Source organism: Microplitis mediator, chromosome 6 (genome assembly GCF_029852145.1).
Source record: "Microplitis mediator isolate UGA2020A chromosome 6, iyMicMedi2.1, whole genome shotgun sequence".
Taxonomy (NCBI): domain Eukaryota; kingdom Metazoa; phylum Arthropoda; class Insecta; order Hymenoptera; family Braconidae; genus Microplitis; species Microplitis mediator.
This window is the reverse complement of record NC_079974.1, coordinates 19,696,201-19,714,621: the sequence shown is the minus strand read 5'-3', so window position 1 is coordinate 19,714,621 and position 18,421 is coordinate 19,696,201. Positions and strand designations below refer to the sequence as shown.

General features: G+C 27.9%; 1 protein-coding gene across 8 annotated transcripts in view; it reads left to right on the top strand.

Annotated features, from left to right (window-relative positions):
• LOC130669557 (potassium/sodium hyperpolarization-activated cyclic nucleotide-gated channel 2) overlaps positions 1-18,421 on the top strand; it is a 185,714-nt gene that overhangs the window by 155,273 nt on the left and 12,020 nt on the right. For 4 of the 8 annotated variants that reach the window (XM_057472521.1, XM_057472525.1, XM_057472522.1 and 1 more), the window contains 8 exons: positions 555-691; positions 980-1,123; positions 3,401-3,475; positions 10,682-10,789; positions 15,962-16,111; positions 17,517-17,735; positions 17,967-18,113; positions 18,286-18,403. In XM_057472521.1, coding sequence (XP_057328504.1) covers positions 555-691; positions 980-1,123; positions 3,401-3,475; positions 10,682-10,789; positions 15,962-16,111; positions 17,517-17,735; positions 17,967-18,113; positions 18,286-18,403 — 1,098 coding nt within the window. The remainder of the gene's footprint in view (positions 1-554; positions 692-979; positions 1,124-3,400; positions 3,476-10,681; positions 10,790-15,961; positions 16,112-17,516; positions 17,736-17,966; positions 18,114-18,285; positions 18,404-18,421) is intronic. The other 4 variants (XM_057472524.1, XM_057472526.1, XM_057472527.1 and 1 more) reach the window with 2 other exon arrangements.

The window sequence follows — 18,421 nt, the reverse complement described above, 5'->3', positions numbered from 1 at the left end:
TCGACATATAAATTAAATTCAAAAATATTTGCCATAAACTTAAAAGAATATCAAAAAAAATAATTTGAAAAAAAATTCCCGGAAACCTTAAATTGTTTTCCAAAGACGTTTTTCATTTCCAAAAGACGATTTTGCTCCATATTTTACTGACTACACTGTAAAAATTCAAGAGTAAATTCGGAGTGATTACAGATTTTATTTCAATTCGAATTCACTCTGTCGCTCGGAGTTTCGGAGTTTTTACAAAAAATCTTTCCGCATACAGAATAAATAGGGAGTTTGTCTTTTTATCGTTTCGGAGTTTTAATATTAAACTGAACTCTTTGGAATAAATTTCACTCCAAGGGGATTAAATAAATAAACAGTCATCCGCTTCGGATTTACTCCGCGTTCACTCCCAAAATTTTTACAGTGTAAAGATAAAATTTAATTAAAAAATCCATCAATTATAATGATATATATATTTATATATAATAGCTCTCATAACTCATATCTTGTTAATTGGACAACGAAAAGTGCAACATTTGTTTATTGAAATATTTTTTATATCCCAGGGATAATGCAGCAAGACAACGCCGAGCAGGTGATACTGGACCCGAAGTTGATAGCGAAACACTACCTCAGGACTTGGTTCTTTCTTGACCTTATCTCCTCTATACCACTAGACTACATTTTTCTCATATTTAATCAAGTAAGTGAGTCTTATTTTTCATTCCACTTTTTCATTTACCCACGCGCCCATTTTTATATCTCACGTCTGCTCAGCTATTCCTTTTCCTCATCAACCCGAGAGTTTACACCTTTTTTACAATCTCCGATTTCATTACCTGCTAAAAACAACCGAACAATATCCACATCTCAGCTTTACGATGCACCTCTCAGTACAAATTAAATTACACACACTTTTACTCAAACAAACAAAATTAATAAACTAATTAATTAATTAATAAATAAAAATTTTGTGTTTTTCAAACTCAAGTTTCAGGACTTTAGTGAGTCTTTCCAGATTTTACATGCTGGACGTGCACTTAGAATTCTCAGATTGGCGAAACTATTGTCGCTAGTAAGACTGCTAAGGTTATCAAGACTTGTGCGATACGTATCGCAATGGGAAGAAGTCTATGTAAGTATTAATTTTCATCATCTTATCATACTATTTATTATTATTAAATTATTTTAACATAAATTTTTATCTATACCTATATATATTAATGTTTAATTTTTTTGTGTATTTTAAATATTTAAATTTACATATCACAATACCTTTTTTATTATTTTACTTTATTTTATTTGATACAATACAACATTACTTTTAAATAAATAAATAAAAAAAATATTAAGTTATTTAAAATAAAAAAAAAAAAATAAGGAATAAAATAAACTAAAACGCGATTAGACTTGACAAGTCTTCCGACACTTAAAACTCTCTCGATTTATCGTACAAATGAGTAAGTAGTACAACTGAATACTAGGTTCAATAGACAGTAACTAGGCCTTGATCTTAACTCTCTAACACTAAAACCGATAACAAAATAATTATAAAACGTATTTTTTTCGTATAAGCATACATGACATTAAACAAATCGATGTAGTTGATAATAGAAAAAATAATAAATTTTGAGAAGAAAAATAAACGAAAAGAAAACGGTGCTCTCGATCGGTATCCATTGAATTATTTTTTTATTTAAATCATTGCTTCTCTGTCTCTCTGGCTTTGCTTTGTCACTTGTTAGCGCAATCACATATTCTATACGCGTTGTACAGACCAACGAATCAATCAGGCACTTGTCGAGCAGTCAGCAGTCATCAAACAAGATCATCACTTTATGCTTCAACAATTATTATTATTATTATTATAATTTATATTATTGTTGTTTTTATAACATATCAATTAATTATGATACTGAAGTTACCCGACGTCTAATAATTTTTGGATTTTTTTTTAAACACTAAATTATAAAAAAAAAAATATTTAAAAAAATTGCACCTATAGTTTTTTTAATTTTCTACATGTGCATATTTTTTTTTTTTTTTTTTTTTTTTTTGTAACTTACTTGTTGAAAAAAAAATCCAAAAATTGTCAATTGTCTGCGAGTATATGAAATTGAATGATACTGAAGTTAGCAGACAATTAAAAATTTAAAAATTTTTTTTTGAAAATTTAAATTTGAATAAAAAAAAAAAAAAACTAAAAATATGCACATGTAGAAAATTTAAAAGACTAAAAGTGCATTTTTTTTAAATACTTTTTTTTTATAGTTCATCGTTTTTCTTTAAATTCAAAAATTATTAGACGTTGGCTAATTTCAGTATCATGAAACTGAAGTTAACCGACGTCTAATAATTTTTTGATTTTTTTTAAACACTAAATTATAAAAAAAAAAATATTTAAAAAAATTGCACCTATAGTTCTTTAAATTTTCTACATGTGCATATTTTTATTTTTTTTTTTTCGTCATTGATTCGTTAAAAAGAAAATCCGAAAATTGTCTGTTAACTTCAGGATCATAATTAATTTAATTTTATTACATATAAAAAAGTACAAAGCAAACAATTAACTTGCTTGTGTAGATTAAAAAAAAACATTAGTTTTAAAATTAAAAAAAAACTAATGACCGTTTTTGTGAAGGCGTTGATCGATGATACACAAGCTCGGTCAAGGTGCACAATCGATCATTCTGATTAATAGACACTTTTTTTTTTAAATAAAAACAAAAAGCCAAGAACAGATCAGAGAGAAGCACGCGAAAACTTAATCACTTTTCATAGTAACTTTTTTTTTTAAACGGTACAAATTTTGAATCTCACGTTTTAAAATTAAAAATCGTACATCCGGATTTAAAACACTATACATTACAAACATTAACAAGTGACATTAACAAATAACGGACACAAATAAATAAATATATAAATATCCTGATTAAAGAGGAAACATTGACAAATAATTTCCGAATAAAAAATGACATAATTTAAAAATAAATAATTACATTGTCAATTAATAACCCAAGTGTCTGCTATTTATTATTGTATCACGGTAACATTTAATAATATATGTGATTATTTATTATTATTAACCATAGTGCATCATACTTATCACTGCTGCTACTTTGTACTCGTTTATTACGGCACTTACCGTGTCCTCACATACCTACTCCACTTTCCCGTTTCCTCGCGACTGTTACATAGTCATTATTAAACGTTTTAATTCCTTTTATTTTTTATTTTTTATTTTTACAATAAAATAAAAGAACTAAACTATTCATACATATTTTTTTTTTTACAACTAAACAAATTTAAAAAATGAATAATTATTGTTATTATTATTATAAAGAAAAAAAAATTATGCTTGATGGTTGATTATATATTGGGCCTTGCGAACACATGAAAAATGGGTTTGCAGATCCCCCTATACCAACAGCCGGAGAGACACTACGAGCGACGGGCTACACCGCCCCAACCAGACCGAACGAGCAAGGTGTGCCTGCCTAGTAACCCCGAAACCAAGGCCAATTGCCCTTTCTTGATTGAAGCGTTCGTTAACTTAAAAATTCATGTTTTTTTATACTACGTACTGCCTAGATTATTGTGTACTATGATTATGGACTCCTGTTATTATCATTTATTATTTATATTTTTTTAATTAATTGATTAATGCACTGGAAAAAATCGGGAGTAAATTCGGATTTTATTCAAATCCAAACTCACTCGATCGCTCGGAGTCCTGGAGTTTAAAAAAAAATCACTCTGCATACGGAGTAAATAAGGAGTTTTTTTTTCCAAACGAATGATTTCAGAGTGATGTGGATTTTAATTAAATCTGCATTCACTTCGATTCAGAATTTTATGATTAACCCTAATCCCATGGGTCATTAGCGTCCGCCGTTCATTTAATGATATTAATCTGTAAGGAAAAATATGAAAAAATCCCAACTATGCGATAGAGTTTTTGCCAGTCCCGAAAATTTCTTTTTCCGGTTCCTGGTTACGGTAGAATATTTGAAAACCCATGGGCACAAATGACCCATGATCAAGGGATTAGGGTTAAACTCCACGAGTGAATTTTACTCCGAGAGAATAAAATAAATAAAAAGATATCCACTCCGGATTTACTCTGGAAATTTTGAACAGTGCGATAACAGTTTTTGTGTTGATTTGTCGTTTTATTGTTTTTACTTAACAATTAACAATATTAATAAACGTTTTGTATTATAAGTTTGAATAATGTTTGTCGACTAGATAAATTTGCATAGAGTTTATATTTTTGTCGTGACGGTCTGGGCAACCGATATTTAATAACGAGTTTTATGATGAAAAAAATCTATGTTTATTTTTGGTAATTTTTGTTTTATGTTAGTTTGCGGTTAATTGCGATCGATAGTAATTTATTTGACCCTCTGATTATGTGTTATTAATTTAGAATTAAATATATTGACTTAGAAAATTTTTGTTTGCTTTTTTTTACTAGCGATTTAAATTTTAATTTCGAGTTTAGTTATAATTGGAGGGTTGAAGTCGAAATAAAAATATAATTTGCAAGTGAAATATATTTTTATTTCTCGATCTTATTCAAAACCTACGTAGTGTCCTACTTAACAGACTAATCTACTTGCTCGCATCCACGTGTCCATGCAACGTGGAGTTCATTTAAAATAATAATAATAAAAATCTTAAAATAAATTTTCAGTAATATAATAAATAAAAAAAAACAATAATTTTTTTTCTCTGCAGTATAACAAATATCATAGATCTTACAATATATCCTGCACCTTGCACAGACACGATAATACCATAAGTCCTTGCCCATGCCCTGGGAACGATTTGTTATGACATGCTGTCATGTTCGTCGGTTTGTTGAAAACGTTTTTCCCTCACATAGGTTCAGAAAAGTATAAATTTCATAATAGATACGCTATTTATTTCTCACATTGAATTACTATGACTGTTATCTCGTGATATCATTTAATAACAAGTAGTTCAAACTTTAAAACTTTTTTTTTAAATTCACTGAAAATATAAATAAATAAATTCAGTGTGAGAATTTTAGCAAGAGGTTCCCTTAGGTCTGCTTGTGAGTGTTGTTAGGTGTACAGATGTGTTTGCCCGTTAAATTATCATTTTTTATATTTTAAAATAATTATTAAAAATATGTTTTTTTTTGACAATGCGCCCGTAATCATGTTTATGTGACGGATGTTTCCTATGCAATTCGCACTGTACATACAACATCTCTCTACGCATTATATACATACATATATATGTACATACACTGTAAAAAAAACAAGGCAAGTCTAGGCGGTGTAGGTGTTAAATTTCAACACTGAAAGCAGTATTAAAGTAACACCCGCCGGTGTAAATATTCTTTACCAGTGTTAAAAATATTTCCCAGTGTTAAAATATTTAACTTTGTGAATATTTTTACTCACTCGATCACTAAAGTTAAAATGGTACTAAAATTAGCCGACGTCTAATAATTTTTGGATTTTTTAAAAAACGATAAATTATGAAAAAAAAATATTAAAAAAAAATGCACATATAGTCTTTTAAATTTTCTACATGTGCATATTTTTAGTTTTTTTTTTTCTTTAAATTTAATTGTTCAAAAAAATTTTTAATTGTCTGCTAACTTCAGGATCGTAAGTTAAACAGTATTTTTATTAATTAATTAAATTATTGGTGATTGAAATGGCGGGAGTAAAATTGTGTAATTTTTCAATAAATTCCGTATAACATAAATAATTATTTAAATGAGTACATAGCAAAATTGAAATTCCCTCCAGATAATTTTCATTAAATTTTCATATTTTTTTTATATGTAATACATTTTTTTTTCTAATTTCTATTCGTGGAATTTTTTTTTGCACCAATTTAACACCCGTATTTTAACACCGCCTACACAGGTGTTCATTTTAACGCTCTTTTTACAGTGTATACATACATATAACAACATATTTACATGTTTCGATTTATCAACACATAATAATTTCTTCACGCAGAAGACAACACATATATATGAAACTATATACACACTAACACATTGCTTGCTGCCTCGTGTCATTCACTTGCTTGATAATTGTCTTCCTAATTGATTATCGAATCAATATATATGTATATATATATACATACATACCGATAAATAGATAAGTCACCTCATTGTTCACAATCTTCAACATTCCGCATTATATTTTTAAAAAGTAATCACGTTAAATGCAATATTCACATTATTATTACTATTATATTTTTTTTTTAATTAACACGTTACTGCTCTCTCCACTCATTGAAATATATATTTTTCTTGCACGCTCTACTACTGAACTATTAAAGCACAATTCATACTCTCCGTCTCTTGTTTTCTTCCATTTAAAATAATTACTCATGCGAATCAGATTCATGAATGATGTTTCGCATCGCGGAACCGTTACAAATGTCATTAACGACCTCTTATATATATACGTATATACATCTATATGTATATATTATAAAAAGATTAATTATTTTAAATAATCTAAGATACTAAACTAGATAACTTGTTAATTAGATTCACCTGTTTGTGCACTTCCGTCGTCGCACAATTTACATTAGAAAAATTTTTTAAATAAAAATAAAAATTTCGTAACTTCCGGTGTGCAAAAATCAGACAATTTTAATAGCCGCTTCTTATCTTTTAATACAGTCGATATTTATGCATCAACACATCGACGTACGTACGCTTTTAGCATTCGGGAGCGCCCGGTTTTATTTTCATTATTACACTTGGACACGTTTTGTCAATGGTCATTTTTTATATTTTTTGTAACATCAGAAGAAATTATGTTTCATTGAAAAAAAATATTCATTTTTTATGGTCGGTCTTGATTATTTTTTTGTAATTATTCCTGAGTCAAAAAACAAATTCTAGTTTAGTCCTCAAAAGCCTCGATTCTTTTGATGTTTTATTTGCCGCCCAAAAAGTAACTCTACACGGTAAAAATTCTGTTGCAGCGACAGGATTTTCATGTTACAGCAACAGGATTTTTCCTGTGGAATTAATAGAATAAGGAACAAAGTTCATGCACCAATTTTTTTTGTCCGTATAATGGAATTTCATAATTTGAAAAAAAATTCAAAATTTGGAAAAAAATAAAAATTTTTTTGAAGTTAATTTTTTTTTTAATTGAAATAATTGTTCAAAATTTGAAGTTTTTTTCAAATTTTGAAATTTGATTATACTAACAAAAAAAAATTGATACATGAAACTTGTGGCTTATCCTATTGATTTCACAGGAAAAATCCTGTTGCTCCCACAGGATATCTAAAAATTTTAGATAGAAAAGGGAGGGGAGAGAAAACGTCAAATGAGACTTTTGAGGTTCAAATGCGGATAAAATTATTCCTTAATGTTTTGAGTATTTTGAGGCTCTAATCCAGATTATATTATTCCAGTTTAGTCCTCAAAGTGATAAAATGGGTCGTAACTACTACTTTGAGGACTATACTAGGATGACTTTCGATACCGTTGTCTTGGATCCTCAAAAACTTCATTGAGAACTTTGAGACTTGAATCCGAATTTGTTTTTTGACTCGGGATTTAATAATGATCGGTTCCGATTTTCGTGTTTTATTGAGACGTTATAATTACGTACAGTAATTGTTCAATTATTTGATTACATTTTTTTACAGTACTATGCCATCCTAAACTTTTTTATACAAAAAAAAAAGCAGAACTTTGCATAATTTTTACAACAGAAACAATTATTAGAGTCTTCGTGTAAATTTAAAGGACTGATGTACTTTTCATTTATATTATTATTTTCATATCGAAATTATAGTCTAAAAGTGTTAAAATACTGTACCAAAATATCAGTAAATATTCAATTATTGTAAACGAAATGTCTCAATAAAATACAAAGATCGGGCAACTGCCCAATTTTAAAACCCAGTAAGAGCCAAATTTTTAAAAGCTTATTTTTTTCTTTTTACTTTCACACTCTGTTGTTGACATATTTTCCCATTATTCTTATATTAAAATATCTTTCATTAACATGTCCTTTGTTTAAAATAAAAACAATTTTTCTTTAGCTTCCCGAGTCTGAATAATAACTTAAATTTGACTTAAATGGATAATAAGTAGGTCATGTTAGCCAGTAGCAAGTCAACATCAAACGTGTTTTTCATCAATTTTTGACTCATTGCTGGCTAACATGACCTACTTAGTATCCATTTAAGTCAAAAAAGCCAAATTCGACTTGATTTTGGATGACTTAAAATTAAGTCACAGATGTCATATTTGTTATTTTTTTGACCCGAGCTCTTTTAAAATTCACCCGAAGACAATTTTGAAATGAAGTAAAAATTTACTATTACTGGGTTTCAAAATTATGTGGCCATAAAATTAACATTCATGATTAAATATTTAAAAAAAAAATATTAACGCTCATTTCAAATTGCTGCATTAAAGAGAGACAATTATTTTACTTGTAAATTAAAATAATTATTTAAAATCTCTTAACACAAGTGATAAATCATTTTTATAAATTCAAATAATTTAAGAGATTTAAATAATAATAAAAAATTTCAATTTATTTTTAAAATAATTTATTTTTTAACATTATTTATGTCTTTTCCGTTACATTTATATTATTACCAGCTGTCACAAGCTACATTAAACGCATTTAACGCGAGAGCTAACCGATTATTTTGCACATCTGGGTAATAACGTACAATTTTTTATAACTACGTACTCTTTTCTAACACTGCGAGAAAAGAAGGTGGAATAAATTTATTACTACAACCTATAGATTTACACTAAACACACAATAAATGTCAAACACTACTGTCGCGTGTAAAACACAAAAATGCGCACATGAAAATGAATTATTTAAACACCAACATTTACACCCTGTATTATTTTATTTTAAAAATAATTTAATTTAAATATAAATGAGAGGATTAACGTTATTTTATTAATGTGCAAGTTGACCATTTGATAATTTTTCAAAATTATTTTAAAATCCAATCAATTTATTCAAATTTATTTTATTTATTATTAAATAAAAATCCTCTCAATTTATTAAAATCCCCTGGGAACAAAATAAAATATACATTTATTCAATAGGTTTAAATAATTAAAATAAATTACCATAATCCTTTTTTATTAAAAAATATTAAACTTATTTTTGACGCTTGCATCGCGATCAAATTTTTGCTTTTTCGCTTAAGCGGTTGCTCAGTCAGCTTTCAAATGAAAACTTACTAATTTATTTACAGTAATTGCGTTAATTCAGGCGGGAAAGGGGTCCGAGATACAAAAAGAAAAAGGATATTTTTATGATTTTTTTTTCAGAGTACCTTCGTTATTAAAATTCTTAAAATTTGTAACATTATTAAGCATCATTTCAAGAATATTCTGCTAAATTTTCATTAAAAAAAATTGAAAAATAAGCCAGTGGTAGTGGGGAGAGACGAGTCGCCTTAAAAAAAAATCTCCATGCTAGGCAGGATAACTCATGCCTGCTTCATCTGAAATCAAAAACCAAAAAAAGTTCTTGAGTACATAAGTTTATCTTGGATTTGAACAAAGTATTTTTTTTTTTTTTCAATTACTATTTATTTTTTAATTAAACAAAAGGAGCAATTTTTGGGAAAAATCAAAATTTTCTGATTTCGCCTTTATCAAAAATTCAAAAATGGATATTTTGTTTATTCCTTCATTCAAATCCTACATAAACTTATGTACTCGATAAATCTTTTTTGGTTTTTTAATTTCATTTGAAGCAGTCATGAGTTATCCTGCCTATCGCATGGAGACTTTTTTTTTAAATGGCTCGTCTCTCCCCACTACCACTGGCTCATTTTTCAATATTTTTCTATGAAAATTTCACAGAATATTCTTGAAACGATGCTTAATAATACCACAAATTAAAAAAATTTTAATAAAGAAGGTACTTTGAAAAAAAAAATCACAAAAATATCTTTTCTTTTGTATGTCAAACTCCTTTCCCCCTTAACAAGCTTACTAATATTTACATTATTTAATTTATTGCTGTTGTCTCGCTGTCACAAGGCGATTATGGTCAACTTGTACACTTTTGTATCTGGGTGTTAAATAAAATTACTATACACCCGGAAACGCTCGTAAAAATCGAGTTTTTTTTCTTAATTAATATCAAATTAATTTATTAAAACTTTTGACAATTTTATTACACACACACTTTTAAAAACGAGAGAGTAAAATTGTTTAGAAAAAAATAAACAATTAATTGACGTCTGAAATAATTATAAAGGAGAGAATGAAAAGTCATACATAAAAAAAAAACGGTATTAAAGATAACAGACATAAAAAAATGATGGAAAGAGCGATAATGGTTTCAGGCTCGTTGCTAAATTACTTATTTACTAGTGCTCTAATCCTAATACTTTAACTATTTTTTACTAACAAATTATTTTATTTAAATCTTCATTATCATAAAAAAAAATGGCTAATTTAACAAATGAATTTATAATTTTTCATTTAAATTATTCTTTCTTTTTCTTTGGTTAAACTCAATTTTTTCATCTTTAAATTTTCCTTTCAATTTTATTTATTTTTCTCCTAAAAAAAAAAGTTAACACAATTATAGTATTAAAAAATATAAAATCAAGGAACTCCCTGTCTAACTCTTCTCTTACTATGTCTTGCTATGTCCCGGCTTTCTTTTGTTTCTAGATATTGCAGAACCTACAAAAAAAACGCACTGAGCGGAGGGGGCGCCTAAGCTCTGACAATATGAATAAAAAGAAGTCCGGTTTCAACAAAAGCGACCTTATTTTTAAGGTAACCCGCCCTCCTGATGAAGAAGCAAAATCATTTTAAAATAAAACCGCGCAAGCTCTTATCTCTAAGCAGTCCCAATAAAAATAAATATTTAATGATATTTATAAACCAATGCGACTTTCCTCTTTTTTTATTTTAAATTTTAAATAAATAATAAAACATCCCAGCTCAATTTTTCAAAGCACGATGGAGTGGAAAATATATATGCATATATCAAAGATAAACAACGCATCTATATCACACAACCCATTTTTATTATTCAACTCCCATTGGAGTACGATCGTTATTAATGCTCTTGCAAGCTCACTTATTTTTTTTTTTTTTAATATATATTTTATTTTATCTCATACATTTCCGAGTGTCGAATATTATGTTTGATATAATATTTGAATAATGATCCCAGAGAAGTCTCTGTACGGCTTTAAGTTTTAAAGTGCGCTCTCGCATTCACCAAACAAAAAGCTTGTTAACTTTAAGTTTTAATCCATTTATATTATACTTGCTGTATACAGTCTATTTTATAATTATAATTATAATTATGATTATAATTATAATGAATATGTACGTAAAATTTGAAAAATTTAATTTACTAAAAATTCCACATCCATCGGTTTTGAATTTTGAGCCTGGAAAATAGAGAATGCGCAAAAAAGGGGAGATCTGCACACTGATTGGCTCGTTGGTTTCTACTTTTTAAAAAATTAATTTAAATAATTTATAAAAGACGTTCGCTTACTCCTTCCGCCGTCTAATTATTTTTTTTAATTAATTTACTGTTTTGTCTTAAACTGCTATTTTAATTAAACTATATACATGTATAAATATACGTACTATAATATATATATATACATATATATATATTATTTTCGTAACCATTAGGCAGCGATAGGCTATGCTAAAAAAAAGTTAACACTTTGAAACACGTGCCTAGCGATAAAAAGTTATTAAATATATTTCACCTTCATCGTCTTCGGGAAAATCGGTCGCTCAAATATTTAAAAATAAATAAATAAACAAAACTTCTGATGCTAAGTATGAAAAAAAATCTTCTTCTATCTATTTCTGTCTATCAATTCTTTCTTCCAGTAAATCTATCGCACGATTTGACTTTTATTTATAGAAATAAAATTATAAACTTTTATTGTATATGTATATAAACAAATATATATGTTATATGTTAATTTATATGTATATATTTGGTATAAATCGATGGTTTAGATAATTTAGTTTTAAAAAGTTCTTGATCTTTTGATCGCTAGACAGTGTATAATAATTTATATATATGTATATATATGTATGTCTCTATATATATATACATATAAATATATCTCGATGCAGCGCACGTAATTGGGCGTCCCTTCTTTGTCGCTTTAAATCGCAGATTCACAAGTAATAAATTACACCAGCATAATATTTGACGTTTCAAAATATACCACGAGGAAAGTTGCACAAAATTTTCCTGGTAGACAAGTTTATTCATCAACAAAAGTATATATATATTTTAGATGTTGTAATTTTGTACTATTGAAATACGTCTATGCTGTGTGTATGTATGTTAATTTATTTGTCCTCTATGCGTGTGCGTGTATACAATTTTCGTAACCCGCATCCGTTACCGCCATGAGTATTTTAAATGTTGTATTATTACTGTTATTATTACGATACCTTAATTTTTTTTTTATAGACAAATAGCCACTGCTACATTGCTAATAATCTTTATACGCTTAATGGCTTTTATTGTTATTGCTTGTAATGCAATTTGCTTATTGCTCAAAATGCTCTGATTTTGAATTACAAATTATATATATTTTTAACTACTCATACTCATACTCATACTTATACTCATATTCATACTCATACTCATACTCATATTTATAAAAATTTATTCAGTCAAATGGGTTAATGCTGTCAATTTTGAGCTTTCAATTATCATTTAGTTCTGGTAATCCCGAGATAAGTAAAAATTCTTATGATAAAATTTTTTTAGCCGAGTATTTAAATCTTTACCGACCTATGGTACAATCAAAAAATATGCTTACCATTGACTGTCAAGCTGGAGGGAATCCCAAATTTATCTGAGCAATTAAAAGCTCAAAATTTGTTTTTATTTTCGTAAATTTTACCAGCATTCATTTCTTATCACTCGCGGTTTTTATCAATTGATCATTAAAAAAAATTCTATTAATTTTGTGACTTGTAAAAAGTAAAAAAAAATATTTAAAATTATTTTTTATATAAATAATTGAAATATTGTATCCCAATAAATTTTTACTAATGATTTAAGCGTATTAAGAATTATTAGAGGTAAAATGATGTTTATTATAAATAAAATTAGCAATAAATTAAAATAATAGCCATATCCGAATAGAATATTCCCTCAGGTGATATTTTCATTCATCAAATCATCCAGATAATTTAAAAAAAATCTACAAACCCGTTTAGTTTATTACAAATAAATTTTTTTTTCTTTAATGTTAAATGTAATTATCTGGTGTATTGTCTCTTAGTACAAAGGCAGACGCAATCCAGAGATAATAGTAAATATTGTAGAGCAATGTTAAGTTAAACGGGTTTGTCGTGTACGAAGCGTAACATCAGTTGACGGTTTGTCCGTGACGGTTGTTCGCTCAGTCGATCATGTGTGCGTATGGGTCCATCCAGTTGGCACACATACATATATATGTCCACATATGTAAATGCATACATATGTATATTGATACAGTCTCCAAATGTAGCATTAAACATGTGCAAAGCAAGCTTTCCACGTGGGTTATTTATTATCCAGAACATTACCACACAATGTGAGTCCAAAAGTCCATGTTGCAATTAGTCATACACTGTAAAAAAAATTACCTGAAAATCATAACGTTTTTCGCGGGACGAAGTACAAAAAACGAAATGAAAAGTAAAAAATCTACTGACAGATTTCTGAAATGTTTCGCACGTCAGCCGATAATTGCAGGCCGGCCCGAACTACCCCTTAAGTCACCTTTAGAGTCAATTTACATGAATTATTATAATTTTCGTTGCGTGAAAAACGTTTTGATCTTCCGGTATACAAAAAAAAACGGTGTTGGTGTTAAATTTCAACATCGAAAGCAGTGTTAAAATAACACCGCCGAAGGTGTAAATATTCTTTACCGGTGTTAAAAAAATTTCCTGGTGTTAAAATATTTTTCGGTGTTTAAAATATTTAACTTTGTGAATATTTTTACTTACCCGATCACGAAAGTTAAACAGTATTTTTATTAATTAATTAAATTATTAGCAATTGAAATGGTGGGGGTAAAATTGTGTATTTTTTAAATAAATTCCGCATAACATAAATAATTATTTAAACAAGTACTTAGCAAAATTGAAATTTCCTCCAGATAATTTTCATTAAATTTTCATATTTTTTTTACATGTAATACAGTCGGACCTCGTTATAAGCCTATCATTCTCTTTTTTATAAACCAGGTATCGCGATAGTTTGAGAGAGAAACTAATAGTCTTATAACGAAGTCCTACTGTACATTTTTTTTTCTAATTTCTACACGTGGAATTTTTTTTTACACCGATTTAACACCCATATTTTAAAAATTGAAATTTCCTCCAGATAATATTCATTAAATTTTTTTATTTTTTTATATGTAATACATTTTTTTTTAATTTCTATACGAGGAATTTTTGTTAACACCGATTTAACACCGGTATTTTAACGCCGCCAAATTACATCGGCTACACCGGTGTTATTTCATTTAAACACCGCGCGGTGTTAAATTACATTTTTAACACCGATCTTTTTACAGTGTACTCGACTTAATACTCGATTCATGACAAGTAAATAAATAAAAATAATTAATGAACAAGCTGATCAGATGGGCGCACACGCATCATATTTCACAAACCATCAAAAGTTTCATCGATTAAAATGAAATAAATAAACAAATATATTATTTTTTCATAATTATTATTCCTCTAAAGTGTTATAATACCTCAAAGATGCTGTGTGAGCTGTAGACAATGTTCTACCCCCTTTAGTTTAACAAATCCTGCATTTAACAGTCAATTCAAATAAATAATTATTTATTATTTTAAATAACTTATTTGCGACTTGAAGCTGTAAATAATTAAATGCATTTGTGTTGTTTCCTTTGACGACTGTCTCTCCTCTTTAGTTTCCATGCACAATTATATTTTTATTTTATTTAACTTAAACTAAACGATCAATCGATCTCGTCTGCTCTTTATACTTGAGACTTTTTATTTAAATAAAAGAAATAAAGTTGAGTGTTTGATCTATTGTATTTACAATAGCAAGAATTTTGCACCGGCGCACAAGGATGGCCCGCATTCGAGAATTTCATAACGCCCATGAGATTGATTTTTCGTATCAATGTTGATACTGTAGCTTTTAAATTTATGTTATTTTATATTTTACTATTTATTATTATTATTATTTACAGTTTATTTGCAGTTATCCCTTTTTACGTTACAGTAACACCCAATGTAACATGCTTAAATATTATTTATTTTTTGCTGTTACGTTTGGAAAAATTATTAAAATATATGACAATATGTTTTTATTTAAAAACCTACTAATGTGTGTTTATTTTATTTTTAATTAATAAATATATCAATATGTTTTTTATTTTGGTTTATTTTTAATTAATTTATTTTTATTATTAACAATTTATTTTATTATTTACAGTCTGGGGCTTGAAAATTTATGTTGTTTATTTGTCGCTAGTGTACTATGATTTAAAAATTTTATTTATGATTGTTTACCCTCAATATTGTTTCAAATATTTTAGATTTACATGTAGTTAATTTTTTTTTTTTAATAAGTCAGTGAACGCTAAAAAAATTAATTAATAAAACACCTCTATTGCGGTGTAATTTTTATAGTTCAAATATTTAATTTTTTTAATATAAATTTCACTTGGCTTACTTGCTGTACACATTTGCCAAAAATGCTATTTAACGAACCCTTTAAATTTATTTAGAAATGAGTACTTCCTTTCCGTTATATTTAATTATAATTAAAGTCAATTAATCCCGGTTTGAGCAAAAAAATACTAATAATTAGATTGAAGTTCCCGATGAACGTTTTTTTTAAACTTTTTTTTGGTCGACAAATAAATAATTTAAAAAAAAAGAAGTAAAGCTAATTGTTATTGTTGTTGGCAGTTCCTGAATATGGCGTCGGTGTTCATGCGAATATTCAATCTGATCTGTATGATGCTATTGATCGGCCACTGGAGTGGTTGTCTTCAATTCCTCGTTCCTATGCTTCAGGGATTCCCAAGTAATTCTTGGGTCGCGATTAATGAATTGCAGGTAAAATAACTTCAGACAACAATTTTTCATTTTTAATTAAAAGTACTTCGAAGAAAAAGAAAAAAATTAATTCTTTACGAAGCGTTAATTCGATCCGCGTAAACTTGGAAGAAGTGAATTCCAATAAAAATTTTTCAATACAATAAATATCCATAAACATCTAATAAATTTTTATGATGTTAAATAATTTATCAGTTGAATGATAAATTTAAAAAAAAAAATATGTATAAATAATTCATATAAATTTATAATTTATCGACAAAAGATCAATATCGATTGCGGATTTCGATGTTTTATTAAATTCTATCAGATCCCGCGCAAAATATGTACTTTGTATTAATGGGAAAATTTTTTTAAAATAATTAAATAATTTTTTTTTATAATTAACATTTGGAAATGACAACTTTGACAAAAAACCTCGGGATAAGTCAATTTTTGAAAAAGTTATAGCTAAGGACAAGATTATTGGCGTATTTTTGAAATGAATAGTTCAAATTTTTGATATTACGGAGAAAATATCGGTCTTAGTAAAAAAGTTATCGATCAAAAGTTGTAAGAAATTTAATTTTCTAGAAAAAATGTCTCTTATGATTTTCTTATACGATCAATATTTTCACCGTAATTCAAAAATTAAGATTCATAATGAATGATTCAAAATTTTGGGAATTATGAAAATCTTAATTTTAAAATAACGGCTTTCTTAGTAGTCCTAAGAAAAAATTATAAGAGACATTTTTTTTAGAAAATTAAATTTCCTACAACTTTTGTTTCAAAACTTTTTTCATAAGACCAATATTTTCCCCGTAATATAAAAAATTTCACACCACTAATTATTAATTATTTTTAAATTAACGCAAAAATCCTGACCCTAGTTATAGCTTATTAAAAAAAAAGCCTTTTTTTTAAATTCATAATTTTTTTTTTGGCTGGGTCAAAAAATTTGACAAAATTCTGATACAACTTTTCGATCGGGTAAAAAAAGAACAAAAATTTTCAGCCAAATCGAAGGGGGTCGGGTTTCAAAGTAATCGATTTGGCGTAGAATACTTTATATATAATGTTTTTTTATTTTATTTGAAAAAAAAGAGCAATCGATAATCGATAAAATTTATTGGAACGAAATTTGAAAAAATATAGATTTTATGATCAAAATAACAACCCATACGAGAAAAATATATATCCGGAATATATCCGGGCAAAATTGAATATATGTCTCATTCATGCAACATATATTCAAATTTGCCCGGATATATATTTTTTCATATGGAACTATACAGATAAAAATCTTTTTTGAAATACACCGAAGTTTATGGTGCAAATTTCGTGTCAAAATATCCAGTAGTTAAATATAGATTTTTTTTTTTTTAATTCTACTAATGAATGACAACTGATTTAATTTAACAAGGACTCCTTCTGGCTGGAACAATACTCCTGGGCCCTTTTCAAAGCAATGTCACACATGTTGTGCATAGGATATGGCAGGTTTCCACCGCAGTCATTGACCGATATGTGGCTCACGATGCTCAGCATGATCAGTGGGGCAACATGTTATGCACTGTTCCTTGGTCACGCCACAAATCTTATCCAGTCACTTGACTCATCGCGTAGGCAGTATCGTGAGAAGGTAAATAAATAATTCACTGGTAAACCTTAAATGTGTGTCCGCCTGTATACACACTCCACCATCAGCACCATTACTCCCTATTCCGGTTCTATATATAAATATATTCAACTCCGTATATTTGTGTAATGCCATTGGTATAACATTGAAAATCCATTTATGTAAATCTAAATCCACTGGCGCAATCCAAAGCATTTTAAATGCACATACTGATGCCCGGGAATTTTTGACCAGGTCAAACAAGTCGAGGAGTACATGGCGTATCGAAAGCTACCTCGAGAAATGCGTCAAAGAATAACTGAGTACTTTGAGCATCGTTACCAAGGCAAGTTTTTCGACGAAGAACTCATCCTTGGAGAACTTTCGGAAAAACTTAGAGAGGTATTACTGATTTATATATATATTTATAAGCTCGTATCTTATGACTTGTACATACAGACGATATAGAGCAGTAGTTATAGTTGTTATTGTTGTTTATTACTTGACTAGTTTCAGCATAGTTACGAGATATATATTTATCGATCTAACACCTCAACTTACCTTACCTTTTTAGGACGTGATAAATTACAACTGCAGATCGCTCGTTGCTTCGGTACCGTTCTTTGCAAATGCAGACTCAAACTTTGTCTCTGATGTTGTCACTAAATTGAGATATGAAGTCTTCCAACCAGGTATTATTAATAATATAT